This window comes from Mustela putorius, unplaced genomic scaffold, assembly GCF_011764305.1.
Source record: "Mustela putorius furo isolate JIRA1106 unplaced genomic scaffold, ASM1176430v1.1 tig00000640_pilon_pilon_pilon, whole genome shotgun sequence".
Taxonomy (NCBI): Eukaryota; Metazoa; Chordata; class Mammalia; order Carnivora; family Mustelidae; genus Mustela; species Mustela putorius.
This window is the reverse complement of record NW_025421432.1, coordinates 6,864,135-6,878,421: the sequence shown is the minus strand read 5'-3', so window position 1 is coordinate 6,878,421 and position 14,287 is coordinate 6,864,135. Positions and strand designations below refer to the sequence as shown.

At 38.6% G+C, this 14,287-nt stretch overlaps 2 protein-coding genes across 4 annotated transcripts in view; one reads left to right on the top strand and one right to left on the bottom strand.

The window, feature by feature from the left end:
- Nucleotides 1–12,431, bottom strand: part of TMTC3 (transmembrane O-mannosyltransferase targeting cadherins 3) — a 59,534-nt gene extending 47,103 nt beyond the window's left edge. For both annotated transcript variants that reach the window (XR_006607532.1, XM_004748580.3), the window contains exons 1-2: nucleotides 12,238–12,431; nucleotides 442–658 (exon numbers count right to left, since the gene is read on the bottom strand). Coding sequence is in view for 1 of the 2 variants with exons in the window: in XM_004748580.3 (XP_004748637.1) it covers nucleotides 442–630 (189 nt within the window). In the remaining variant the exon portion in view is untranslated. The remainder of the gene's footprint in view (nucleotides 1–441; nucleotides 659–12,237) is intronic.
- Nucleotides 12,432–12,629: 198 nt separating this feature from the next.
- CEP290 (centrosomal protein 290) overlaps nucleotides 12,630–14,287 on the top strand; it is a 98,733-nt gene continuing 97,075 nt past the window's right edge. For both annotated transcript variants that reach the window (XM_004748575.3, XM_045082968.1), the window contains exons 1-3: nucleotides 12,630–12,779; nucleotides 13,391–13,520; nucleotides 13,672–13,749. In XM_004748575.3, the coding sequence (XP_004748632.1) occupies nucleotides 13,419–13,520; nucleotides 13,672–13,749 (180 nt within the window). In that variant the 5' untranslated portion in view covers nucleotides 12,630–12,779; nucleotides 13,391–13,418. The remainder of the gene's footprint in view (nucleotides 12,780–13,390; nucleotides 13,521–13,671; nucleotides 13,750–14,287) is intronic.

Sequence of the window (14,287 nt, the reverse complement as noted above, 5' to 3'; positions counted from 1 at the left end):
TTCACACACGTATGTTGTTTTTAAAAAGATTAAACCAAGGTACACAACCAAGGAAAGAATCATGTACTGCTTTAAAGAAGACAATCACACTGGGGCGCCTGGGTGGCTCAGTGGGTTAAAGCCTCTGCCTTTGGCTCAGGTCATGATCCCAGGGTCCTGGGATTGAGCCCCGCATCGGGCTCTCTGCTCAGCGGGGAGCCTGCTTCCCCTTCTCTCTGCCTACCACTCTGCCTACTTGTGAACTCTCTGTCAAATAAATAAAAAATAAAATCTTTAAAAAAAAAAAAAAAGAAGAAGAAGAAAATCACATCTTCTACTTCCTATCTAACATATACATTTTAGGGAAACAAATTCATAAATACTATGATAACAATGTTGATAAAAGAAATCAGAAGTAATAAACTTATATAAGATGCATATAAGTGATAAATAACTACTTACCTCAGACATAGGAGTTCCCCAGAAGTCATTCTGAAATAAAGTTTTTAAAGGTGTAGATGGATGCAGGTCTTTATTATCCAGTATTGCTGAAACATCATCAAAAACAAAACCACAAAAGAGGCTGTTCCAATAGCAGGCAGTAACCACACCTACTATTAAGGTTATTTCTTTGAGGTTAATATCAGCCATCTTTTCCACAAGCACTTGTGGACAAAATCTGGGGGGGGAAAAATCATGAAGATAAGATGAAATAAGCATCATTGTTTCTTCATCTAAATAAAATTTTCATCAAAAGATAAGTAAAATAGTGAATGTTAATTCTCCCAGAGAATTCTTCAAAGCTCAGCTCAAATTTCATCCACCTCTGAAAAGTATTAGCTAACCACCTCTCCAAATTCCTAACTTAAAACAAAATTGCTCCTTCATGTATTTCATATTTCTATTAGAAACTTTATCACACCATTTAATCTCTGGACTTACCTCTTCAGCTAACAAGACAGTGACTCCTTATCAATTGTCAAAGGTCAGGTTACTCAGGGAAACACACATACACACACACACACTTTAAAAACCTAGTATGGGGGGTGCCTGGGTGGCTCAGTGGTTAACCCACTGAGCCAAGAAGCTTTAACAGCTTCTGCCTTCGGTTCAGGTCATGATCCCAGGGTCCTGGGATGGATTACCGAGTTGGGCTCTCTGCTCAGTGGGGAGCCTGCTTCCTCCCCTCTCTCTGCCTGCTTCTCTGCCTACTTGTGATCTCTGTCTGTCAAATAAATAAATAAAATCTTTAAAAAACAAAACAAAACAAAAAACCGAGTATGGTATACTCCAGTAAATAAATTTTTGTTAGAAAAAAAAAATAAAAGATACTGAACATAGATTTTCTGAAATGTAGATGAAGCTTATATTTTAGTACCTTATATACCTGAAGATCAACTATTAACTAAATTAGGCATCCAAACTGTGAGTCTGCAGCCCTGTTTAATTTGGTTCGAGCCTTTTAAATATATCTTAAATGTGTTTAAAGGCATTTTAAGCCTAAGCTAACTGTATACTAGCCATTTAACTATAGTCTCCCTATTTTTTCACACTGATTTATTTGATTGATGTATGTTATCTGCTTAACAATGAGCTTAAAACCCAGATCTAAATCAGTGTATTTCTCATTACAACAAATGATTTTAATCTAGAGAACAGGCTTCATATATGACAATTCATAATTAAGTCACTGCTTTAGAAAGAATTTAAGAGAATGGTTTAGAGTAAAAGAAGCTGTGTTAACTGGACAATACTGAAGAATGAGCCGTATAATAAAAATAAGATTGGAGGATACTCTTGGGAAAACCAAGCCAATGATACATTTTTCCAGCTTGAGTAGTGTCATTAGTATCATTTTAGTATTATCTGTGGAAGGCAGAATTGTGGCCCACCAAAACCATTCATAACCAAATCCCCTGAATCTGTGATAATGTTACTTTACATGGCAAAAGAGACATTACAACATGTGATTAAATTGAGGGTTTTGAGGGACACCTGGGTGGCTCAGTTGGTTAAGTAGCTGCCTTTGGCTCAGGTCATGATCCCAGCATCCTCGGATAGAGTACCACAACGGGCTCCTTGATGGGCAGGGAGCCTGCTTCTCCCTCTGCCTCTGCCTGCCACTCTGTCTGCTTGTGCTCACTCTCGCTCCTCTCTCTCTCTGACAAATAAATAAATAAAATCTTTATAAAAAAACTACTAAAAAAATAAATTGAGGGTTTTGAGATGAGGGGATTATATCTTTATTATCTGGGTGGGCCAATTCAATGACAAGAGACCTTAGAAGTTAAAGAGGGAGGCAGGAGAATCAGGAAAGGGGAGACGGGAGTGATGTGATGGCAGGCTGGGACCACAAGGCAGGGAACGATGGTGGCCTCCAAAAGCTGGAAAAACCAAAGGAACACATTCTTCATTAGAGCCTCTAAAGTGACCACAGCCTACTGACTCTCAATTTTAGTCTAGGGAAACCTATTTTGCACCTACATAATTATAAAATAATAAATTTGTGTTAAGTCACTTTATTTGTGGTAATCTATTACAGCAGCAAGAAGAAACTAATTAAAGAGCCAGAAGATCTAAGACCTGATATATATCTATAGGAATTCTTGCTAGATGAAAGAAGAATACAGTAGGGAGGGCAGAGAGACTTAAAATCAGGTGAAAGACTTATATAAGGATACAGACACACAAAAGCCTATAAGAAAGTATTAAAGTATGTTTAGAATCAGATAGGAAAACCTTAGAATATAATACTTAAAGAAATGCAAAATCCAATCTTAGAAATTACAAAAGGAAGTAAGCTGTACCTTTTGAAGAAATAGTTTTTAGTAAGAGAAAAATGATCTAAGAGTTTATCTGAACCCAGAACTGATTTATCATCTCTAAAGAATATGAACCTGCACCTTATCCCAGAAAAAATTAGTGGCAGTTGTTTAAAGATTGGAGATACTGAATAGGCATTTGCCTCACTTCTTCTCAATCACAGACTAAAATGACAATCAAGGAATAAAAAGCAAAAAGCAAAAAAATAATAAAATAAATAAATAAAAATGAAAATAAATAAATTCTCAAGGATAAAGACCATTGGTTTTTGGGAGCTCCAAAAACAAAAGTTTAGTGGTGATTCAATAGAGCTCAGGAAAGTGCATATTAAGCTTAAGGGGTAAAGCTAAAAAGTTTTTTTGCATCACTGCCAGCAACAATCTCAAAACTGGTGACAAGAATCTCAAGAAAAAGGAACAGATGTATTTGTTAAAATTTAGACTCCTTTGTCATTGGGTATAGGCAAGTAACCTTTTCTCCTGTAGCATGGCAGAAGACTAGAGACTTCTTCTCCGAAATGGATGAAACACAGTGTGTCTGATAAAGAAGATACAAGTGAAAACAAAGGTAGCAAACTGAAAATGAAGGTTAACTAAAAGTCTGTATTTTGAGACTCTCCAGTTATCTTCTACCAACTAGGCTCAGAATCTTATAAAATTTTACAACCCTGGAAACAAACAAAAAAGAGGCCTCTAAAAGCTTCCAGAAAAGAAGAAAGCAGGTTTCATAGCAAAGATTAGGAATTCAAACAAATCTCTTTTTTTTCCCACTAACACTGGAAGCTGGGGGTTGGGGTGGTGGGGGGGTGGAGATAGCCAGAAAAAAAGGAGTAATGCTTCAAATTTCTGAGGGATAATAATTTCTAACCTAAAATTTGATATTAATAAACACAAATTTCCAGAACAAAATCTTAAGATATTCAAGTTCTCAAAAACCTTATCTCTGGTGTCTCCTCTTCTCAGGAAACTAACAGAAGACATATTCCAATAAATGAGGGAATATACCAAGAAACAGAAAGGGAGGGAAATCAGGAAACAGGGGATCCAATGCAAGACAGCAACAAAAGAAATACCCAGAATGAGAACCATGCAAGCAGGTCCACTAGCCAGCACTGGAACAGGTCAGAAGGTTCTTGAGCAATACTCTCAGGAAGATATAAACAGAGCACCTAATGTGTAAAAACCATTTCATTCTCCCATTGTGTGTGTGTGTGTGTGACTGTAATTTAGAAAAACAAAACAATTCAGGACATCCACCACTAGGAAGGTGAAAATCAAGTCCTGTGTATGGGTCACAAATCTCTCTCCCACATAAAATCTCAGGACCCTGATCTGGGAACATTTGGGATTCTTACCCTGAACTGCTGTTTGTCAAACTGTTTGCTTAAGTGTTCTTACCACAGGAAAAATTAAAATTAGTAGAAGAAAAAGAGTAAATTAAACCTCTACTACTTTAAAGTTATATTGGGGAACAATATACATATGATCATTACAGTACTAATCATGTTTAAGAGACTCGACATACACCGTAGATTCTTGGTATATGAGCTTCAAAACCATAAAGTACAATTTTATATGATACAATAATATATAACATATATTAAATTATAAACCATGCAATTTGTGGATTTAGACTTTTTAGTTGAAAAGTATAATAATTTAGCCAAGTTTACAAATATTATTGGATTTTGTAAGGACTTGGGAGTTGCTATAGTTTTAAGCTTAATTTACTAGTTTATACAAATTGTTTTAAGTATTGAGAAAGTTTCGCTTTTTAAGTCAGATATCTGAAGTCCTTGAATACAAATGAATACATTCAAATTGTAAATATAATTTTTTAAAGATTTTATCCCCTATTGAAGAGAAAGAGAGCATGAGCAGGGGGCAGGGAAGGGGACTGGGGGAGAGTAAGAAGCAGAATTCCCACTGAGCAGGGAGCCCAAATGGAACTCAATCCCTGGGACTCCAGAATCATAACCTTGGCTGAAGGTAGATGCTTAAGCGACTGAGCCACTCAGGTGTCCCTATAAATACAATTTTAAATTAAGGGAATTTAAACAAGTTTTTTTTTAAAGACATATTTGTTTATTATAGAGAAAGAGAGCAAGTGTGCACGTGTAGGGGGTGGGGAGGCAGAGGGGTACAGTGGGGAGAGAATCCCAAGCAGACTCCACATCAGGCTTGATCCCATAACCCTGAGATCACAACCTGAGTGGAAACCAAGACTTGGATGCCTAACTGACTGTGCCACCCAGATGCCCTGACCAACTTTGAAACAAACTGACTAAGGCACTTAGTCCTTTCAATTTGAGTTGTTATAGAGAAAAAGGGTAAGTTTATAAAATAAGGGTTTTTTTTAGGTTGAATTTAAAGGTTTAAAAAAACCTAAGGTTATAAAATGCAACTTTAAGAAACTTAGTTCCCAGGATTTCTAAATAGTTAATGAAGAGTTATACAGTCACATTAAGTTGCAATGCAGTTCATTCAGTAACTGAAACACTCAATTCCAACATAATAATCAAAACTCTCAACTTGATTTAACTTTGGGGATTGTCCTCTGCTCCAAGCTCTGGATCACTGCAAATAAGAAGCCTCCTGTCATAGAATGGGGTTCTACTCTTCCTTCTTTAGATATGAGAGTACCTTACATTCTTGTTAAACATAGTTTTTGAACACTACAACATTAGAGCAAAATGGTGAAAGAAAGGAAAACAAAAATGCTTACTTGACATGTATGGCACAAAACCTCATACTACTGGGAATCATCACCTCAAGTTCCTTTTATTTCTATTTCAACTTCCTTCATTAGAATGAAGACCCTTAGTCCCTCCTTGGAAACATGATATCCAGCTTTGATTCACTGAGATCTATTTGCAATCATGACCCCTACTTCCATCCTCTACTCCCACCGGTGGCTTTGGGGGCAGAATCTCAGATGATTCCACAACTGAGTTCACAAGCATGCACTAGAACTAGCTCAGTCCCTTTGTTTCATCATTAAACTCACTTGGGTTATCTTTAAAATTCTACAAACTTGGTATGGGTGAGGGGTTTAAGGAGCATCACGTGGGTTTACCAATGAAATGCTATTCATCAAGTAAATGGCATTATAAAATGCTTACTATTCATGATGAGTACTGTTATGGTTAGTTTTATGTGTCAACTTGGCTAGGCGAGAGTAGTATCAAATACTAATCAAGGTGTTGGTATGAAAGTATTTTGTAGATGTGGTTAACGTTTACAATCCAATGACTTTAAATAAAGATTATATTCCATAATGTGGATGGACCTCATCTAACCAGTTGAATTACCTTCAGAGCAATACTGAAGTTTCCCTAAAAAGAATTTCTACCTCAAGAGTGCAGCATCAGATCTTGCTGGAGAGTTCCCACTTTTCCAGCCTACTCTACATCTACAAACTCTACAAATTCTGAATTTACCAGCCCCATAATTTTTTAAGTCCATTCCTTGATATAAATATCTTTATTTGATATATATACACAAGTATATGTAGGTATATATATACATATAAAAATATGTAACTATACATATATATTACTGTTGCTGGTTGTGCCTGGGATCCCTATTGCTTATAGTTATCTTGCTTGATTAAAGCAGGAAATCTAAAGTGTAGGGGGTCTCCACTAAAAAGGAGAATTACGGGCCAATATCTCTGATGATCATGGATGCAAAAATTCTGTACAAGATACCAGCAAACTGAACTCAACAGTATGTTAAAAGAATTATTCACAATTGCATGGGATTTATTCCTGAGCTGCAGGAATGGTTCAATATTCACAAATCAATAGAGGTGATACACCACATTAACAAAAGAAAAGATAAATAAAGGGGGATAAAAACCCTTCAAAAAGAATGAAATCTTGCCATTTGCAACCATGTGCATGGAGGTAAAGTGTATTATATGAAGTAAAATAAAATAAGTCAGTCAAAGACAGACTAATACTGCATGATCTCACCCCTACACAGAACTTAAGAAACAAAACAAATGAACATATGAGAAGGGGGAAAAAGAGAGAGAGGGAAAAACCATAAGAGACTCTTAGATCTGAGAGGTGATGGAGGGAGGTGGTTATTGCATAGACTAGATGGGTTGTGGGTATTAAAGAAGGCTCTTGATACGATGAACACTGGGTATTGTATGTAAATGATGAATCACTGAATTCTACTCCTGAAACCAACATTGCACTGTATGTTAACTAATTAGAATCTAAATAAAAATTGCTAAATTGTAGAGGTCTTAGGTTGGAAAGCTAGTTTCTGCTATGTATGGTCATATCCTCTAGTAGGCTAACCTAAACTTCCTTAAATGGTGAGCTCAGGAGAGAAGGGGGGCAAATCCCAGTGCACAAACTTTTCTCACATCGTTACTTAAGGCATATAAATATATCCGTGTGTGTGTGTGTGTGTGTGTATCTCCCCCCTCCCCCCATGAAGCAAGGTTAAACCATAGTCACTGAAGGAGAGGTTAGTATAAGGGCTAAGATCGTAGAATTTTTGAAGAATCTCCAAGGGAGCATATTACGGGAGAAAGGGAATGACAGCTAGTAGTTCTCATGGATGTCATGAGCTCAGCTATGGAGTCATTTTAGGTTCTGCCCAAAAGAACTACTTGTAAGGGTAGAAGTTAAGGGAAAGAGAAAGGTTTACGCAAAGGAATATATAGAGGGAGGCATGATTCACTGGGGGCCACTACTATAACAATGTACCACATCAGTATTAAATGTTAGCTGTGGGAATGGTACAGAGTATATGTTTGTGTACTCCTAAAATTCATGTTAAATCCTAATGTTCAATGTGGTATTTGAAGGTGGGGCTTTTGAAAGGTGATTAGGTCATGAGGATGGGTCTTCACAAATGAGATTAGTGCCCTTACCAAAGAGGCGTGAGAGAGATCTTTTGTCCCTTCTGCCATGTGAGGAAATAGTAAAAACACTATCCATTAACCAGGAAGTGGGCCCTCATGAGACACTGAAAATGCTCATGCCTTGATCTTAGTACTTTCTAGTCTCCAAAACTATGAGAAATAAATTCCTCCTTTTATAAAACACCTAATATAGGGTATTCTGTTAGAGCGCTATGAACACTGCCGTGTGAGGAAACAGTAAAGACACTACCCATGAGCCAGGAAGTGGGCCCTCTTCAGACACTGAAAATGCTCATGCCTTGATCTTGGTACTCTGTAGTCTCTAGAACTGTGAGAAATAAATTCCTGTTTTTACAAACCACCTAGTACAGAGTATTCTGTCAAAGCAATATGAGTAGACTAAGGCAAATTCCAGTACTTCTTCTAGCCACATCAACATATTCAACGCAGGCTCATAGTCTGAGTGAATGCGACTGATTTGTGTTTACTTACAACAATGGCATGTCACTACATACACACAAACAAACTAAATGCAATGGAAGACCACTTAAGGGCTACAACATAGAGATACAAAACAATATACTTCCTTCAGCAAAACTGTACCATGAACCCCTTTTCCTAAAAATCCAACAGTATAATTGTGGAAAAAAATAAACCTGTAGGAAACTTTTGTATGAATCTGGGACTATCTACCCTGGAAAGTAAAGTTTTCTCCATAAAATAATTTCATGATGTTATCTTCTTCAGTAAGAATAATCTATATTTCATGACTTTTTTAAAGCACATAAAGTTTGTGAAGGCTGCATTCACGCTTGTTCCTCCTAATCTTTCCAGTCTCCTGTCAAAAGACAAGTATCTGCTTGTTGCACACTGAATTCTCTCCAGGAGAACAAACAAAACAAAACATTTATTACACACAGTGGATACTAAATTTCTCATGGCCATGTTTTATTACAGATGCTGGAAAAATAAGTTACCATTCATTTTCTCTATAAGGCAGCTAAAAAGGGAATGGAAGTAACATTTAAATAAAATAAGTGTCCTGATATAGGGAATAAAGTAGTAATTATAAAAGGGAAGCCTTTCTTGTGAGATGATTTTGGTCATATAAAACTGCTCATAAAACCAGGAAGAAGAAAAGAAGGCAGGTCCAGGCAAGTGTTCCTTTAATAAGTCCACTTATAAAATTATCACATAAATCTCTTCTCTTGGTGAAAACTGACTGATGCAGAAAGTCTGATGAAATGTAATAGCGAGTTTTGGCAACTTTCCTCAAAATTACATAGTGACTGTTTGAACTAGAACTTGGATTAAATTTCTTGATTCACAGTTAGGTACAAACTTACCACAATGCACTAGGATCTAGACCACCTCAAACTTGTGTCCTGTTGTATCCCCCCCATATAGCTGTTGGGGCAGGTCACTGAAAAGACTGCCAGTTGATCTATATACTGGACCCAGGTGATCTGAGTCTCCTTATCCCCTCCCCTTGGAATGTGGTTCTGTTTGCTTTTCCTGCTCCCCAAGGCTGCTGCAACCACATAGCCTTGAGATAATGATATGGTGTTGAGAACACTGCATGATACACTTGACTAAACCCAGTTAAGGCCTCTTTCTACATAAACTTTTAAGATTTGTGTGGTGGGTACAGGGATCCATTATTCTTCTGGCTGTCAAAGACAAGCCTCTTAGGCAAGACGCCTTTGCTTAGTGAAACTGCCACCTACCAAGCTGGAGTGGCCTTCCCATTTCTTTGGTCTCTCTGCCCTCCACATTCAGTAGCCAGTTTCCGATTTTATCTGGAAAGCTCCCAAGGAGGTTATGAACCAACACTAGCACAGTGTAAAAGGTCAAAAATACTGTTAGAATAAGTAAAAAAGACTGAAATTTAAGTTAGGACTGTAATTGAAATCTGGGTTACAAATGAGATTCATTAATTATTAGGAAATAACTTAGCTTCTCTGAATCTATTTCCACTTCTGAAAAATGAAAATAAAATTCATCATTATACCAGGTACATTGAGTTCTGGGAATATAAATATGAACAACAGGGTGAGGGGAAGTAAGGGCAGTAAAGACCAATACAGACAAGACAAAACTAGTAAATGAATATATAGGATAGTTATAACAAAGGAAAACCAAGAAAAACAAGGTGCTGCAGTAAAAACAGATTCTTATGACAAAAATAAACATGAAGTTTTTAGCATATGACTCATGTGATAGAGAAATTAGATCTCATGTCTTCCTTCCCTTGCTAAATTATGAATTAAAAACTGAACATGAAAAATACGTAATTCAAATTCCTAAATAAACAAAATTTCATCATTAGAATATGATATTTACTATAGACAGCAAGGCTGAAGAACAAGCACTTCACAGATGTTGGTTCTTACCATGCCTGAAGAGGCAGTATGGCATTAAACAGAATGTCCTCCAGCCTGAAAAATCCATTTTCAATCACACCATTTAAGTTTTAGCACAGTACTTAACCTCTCCAAGCCTCAGTTTTACAACTTGGTTGGAAAATAAGGATGATATAGGCACTCACTTCACTAGACTGTTATGGAGATTAAATGATAGAGTGACAAAGTTATAGTAATCATAAGAGAATGGCATTTGCATAAAACACACAGGTTAATGGAACAAAACAGACCAAATACCAAGAATATACAATGAAGAAAGGAGAGTCTAATAAATGGTGCTAGAAAAACTGGAGAGGCCACATGCTCGCTGAGAATGACTTTCTGGATTTGGAACCAAAAGCAAAGGCAAAAAGCAAACATAAACAAGTGGTAGTATGTAAACTAAAAAAGGAAACCCAACAAAGGAAAGTGCCCAACAAAGGAAACGATCATCAAAATGAAAAGACAACCTATAGGAGGGAGAAAATACCTACAAATCATATATCTGATAAGGGGATAATATCCAAAATATTTAAGGAACTCATACAACTCAAGAGCAAAAAAGGAAATAATTTGATTTAAAAACAGAGAGAGGAACTTCTTCCAAAGACATACAAATGGCCAACAGTTACATGAGAAGGTGCTCAACATCAGTAATCAGGGAAATGTGAATCAGAACCAGGAGGGATCACCACACACCTGTCAGTTAACTGTCATGGAAAAGACAAGAGATAACAAGGGTTAGCGAGGCGGGGGAGAAAAGAGAACTCTTGTGCACTGCTGGTGGGAATGGAAACTAAAGTAGTCACTATGGAAAGCAGTTACAGAAATAACTCAAAATTAAAAACAGAACTATCATATTATCCAGCAATTCTATCTCTGGGTATATATCCGAAGAAAACGAAATCACTATGTGCATGAGATATCTGCACATATGCATCCACTGCATAACTATTTACAGTAGCCGAGACATGGAAATAATTTAAGTGGCCATTGACAAATGAGTAAAGAAAATGTGGTACATACAATGGATGATTCAACCATGAAAAGAACGAAATCTTGCCATCTGGGACAACCTGGATGGATCTTGAGAGCATTATGCTAAGTACCAGACAGAAAAACACAAGTACTATATGTATCTCCCAGGCAATCTAAAAAACAAAAAAACCCAGAACACCCCCCAAATTCACAGAAACAAAGAAGAGACTGGTCAAAAGGTACCAACTTAAGATTTACAAGACAAATAAGTTCTGGGGTTGTAATGTCAGCATGGTTAAAAAAAATAAGGAACGGTATGTGGCATATAATCTCAGTAAAGGATACAACAAAATTATCATCCCTACACATCTGATGAATGTCTTTAAAACGTAGCTCACTAAATCAATACCTTTTATTTTTTGTTTTACCCAAATACGTGGTTTGGAAAGAAACCATATTTTCAGAAGGAAAACTTCTATCAATTATAGGCAAGAAAAAGTCTTTAAAAAAAAAAAAAAAGAGGCGGCACTGGTTTCGCAGTTGAAAATGTCATTTAGATTTCAAGTCGACAGCGTCTTAACAAAGTTGTCTAGTAGTGTATCAAATTCATGAATGTCTAAGCACAGCGGGATGAACAAAACTTGACCGAAAGAATTGAAAACACCTGAGAAACGCTTTCATAGGAGGGCATCCTCGGTAACCAAGGAAGGGACAGCATCTAGGCGGATGAGTACTGAGGCCCCTTGTCTCTCCACCCCAGCATTAGGTTGGGCAAATTCTAACCACTCCTTTCTAGAACCTCCACTGTAGACCAGTCCTTCGATCTTCAAGTCCTCCAATCCGCGAAGGCTACGGCGCTACAGGTAAGGCGGGCAGAAGAGAATATGTCCTCTTCTCAATTCTTCACTCACCCCGAGACCACGATCTTGGCCGTGCGGCCCCACTCCGCTGTACGGAGTCGATTTAGTTCTTTTAGCGAAGAACTAAAACTTTCTTTTTCTTCTTACAGAGGGCAGCACCCGTGGAACGTGTGCAAACGCCCAAGAAAAGGGGGTCTTCTCCCCTCTTCAGACCTGGACCGAGTCCTCCCGCGCCAACAGCACGAGCTTCTTTAAGCCGGGACCGCTCCCCTCAACTCCTCCCCCGTCGCTGACCCACAGCCCGACCTCACCTGGGAGCGGTTCCACCAGCAGATGGCTTAGAGAAATCCCAGGAAAAGCGGCCCAGCTGGTAACGCCACCAAAGGCACAGTCATGGTCTACCTCATTCAGGTCACCGGCGCAGACGCGCCTCAGCCACTGCGCCTCCCGCCTCTGGGTCGTCCCCCCACCACCCCGGTACCGTCGCAGCCTCCCGCATTGCACGCCGGGAACGGCCTACCTCCACTTCTCATAGACTTCAGTTCCCAGCATGCAAAAGACTCCAGACAGAACTGCACTCTGGGATTTGGAGTCCTTATGCCTCGCTTTCTCCCCGTCTTTAACAGAGAGTCCGAGGGACGCTGCAGGAGAATCTAAACGCAAAGCATCACCCAAAGTCGTGAAATGTAGGCTTCCCTCGCATCCGGGGCCTTGTGCCGTCCTTGGCTGGGTGGGGAATGGTGTCGCCTAGCAGCCGCGCCGCTCTTGCCTGCACGGGAGCTGTTGGCGGGATCCAGAGTCCCGGCGGAACCGCGGTGGGGAGCGGTCAGGCGTGGCAGCGGGACTGACCTAGGTCCGTGCGGCACATCAGGGGCCTTTGCTGGTTGCCAGGCTCGGTTTGGTGGGTGGATCTTGGTGAGCAGGAGCAGCCAGTTTCTTCCCAAGCCGGTTCTTTAAGCCTCAGGGCCCGAATGTAACAGCCTATTTTCCGCAACCCTCAGTCTTTGGTCCGCATCCGTCTGCCTTCTCCTGTCTTCAGCCCCGGTTTCCCCGGCCTGCCTGCTCTCATTTCAGTCGTCCCCCCCCCCCCAACCTTTTCTTTTTACTCCCAGTTCCTGCTTCACCGAATCAGGGTTCATTTTCAGCCTTCCAAGTACCCCCGCGTTTGGCACCTTTAGATGTTCGCGCGCCTCGGTGGTAAGGGGGCGTGGAGAAGGGGGCTCAGAATCTTAGTTCTGACCTAGATGAGTTGTATGAGAGAATCCGTCATAGTTTATTCAGCTGGTTCAGTATTTGTTTTGTGCCAGCTGCTGTAATTTTGATCAAGGCTATTTTGCCCACTTACCTGTTACACAAAGAGCTTTAACTCTTTGCTAACAACAGAGAGAGTTAAAATGATGTAATCTATAAAAATAGTAAAGCTGCTTACCTTGAAAATGCTAATACCCACCTGTTTTGTTACAGAAAGTAAAGCACAGAGAAAGATTTCAAGATGCCACCTAATATAAACTGGAAAGAAATAATAAAAGTTGACCCAGATGACCTGCCTCGTCAAGAAGAATTGGCAGATAATTTATTGATTTCCTTATCCAAGGTGCTTAATTGATAAACAATACGCACACATATATATACACACAACTATTATTAATCTAAGTTGTTCCTGAAGTCAATGAATGTTACAAATGGAAGAGTTTTTATATTTTGCCCAAGGATTATAAAACATAGTTGCTTTTCTTTTTACTTAGGTGGAAATAAGTGAGCTAAAAACTGAAAGTCAAGAAAATGTGATACACCTTTTCCGAATTACTCAATCACTAATGAAGGTTTGTATACAGTAGGTTTTAATAATGGTTTTGACTATTAGAGGACGTTTAAGGAACTGTTCTTAAATAGGTTAATCTTTAGGAAAATACTTTGTAATATCAAAATCACTCAAAAATGAGATCTCTTCCAGTGTGGATTGAAAATTTTAGTGTGCAAAACATTGCTGGTTTCTGCTCTGAAGTTCCTAAAAGAATGTTTAAGAGAAACAGAATGGGTATTTTTTAAAATAACATAGTGAGGTCTTTTGTAATTATGTTAACATAATCCTGAAGTCAGAATGAAAAATGTGAACAAGTTGTATAGGGATTTATTGGTAGGGGAAAAGGTTTAGGTGAGAGAAGGGCCAAAGACTGATGAGTAATTTTAGGTAAATGAAAATCAGTGGTAAATTTTAGAAAGCTTCTAAAGCTGGAAATCGCCTTAAATAAAACTTGGAGGAGAAAATATGCTTATTCATTACAGTTGAGGAGACAGGTGCAGAAAATTGTTAATAGATTATGGAGGAAACAAATATTGGGTATAGCTTGCAGTGGGCTG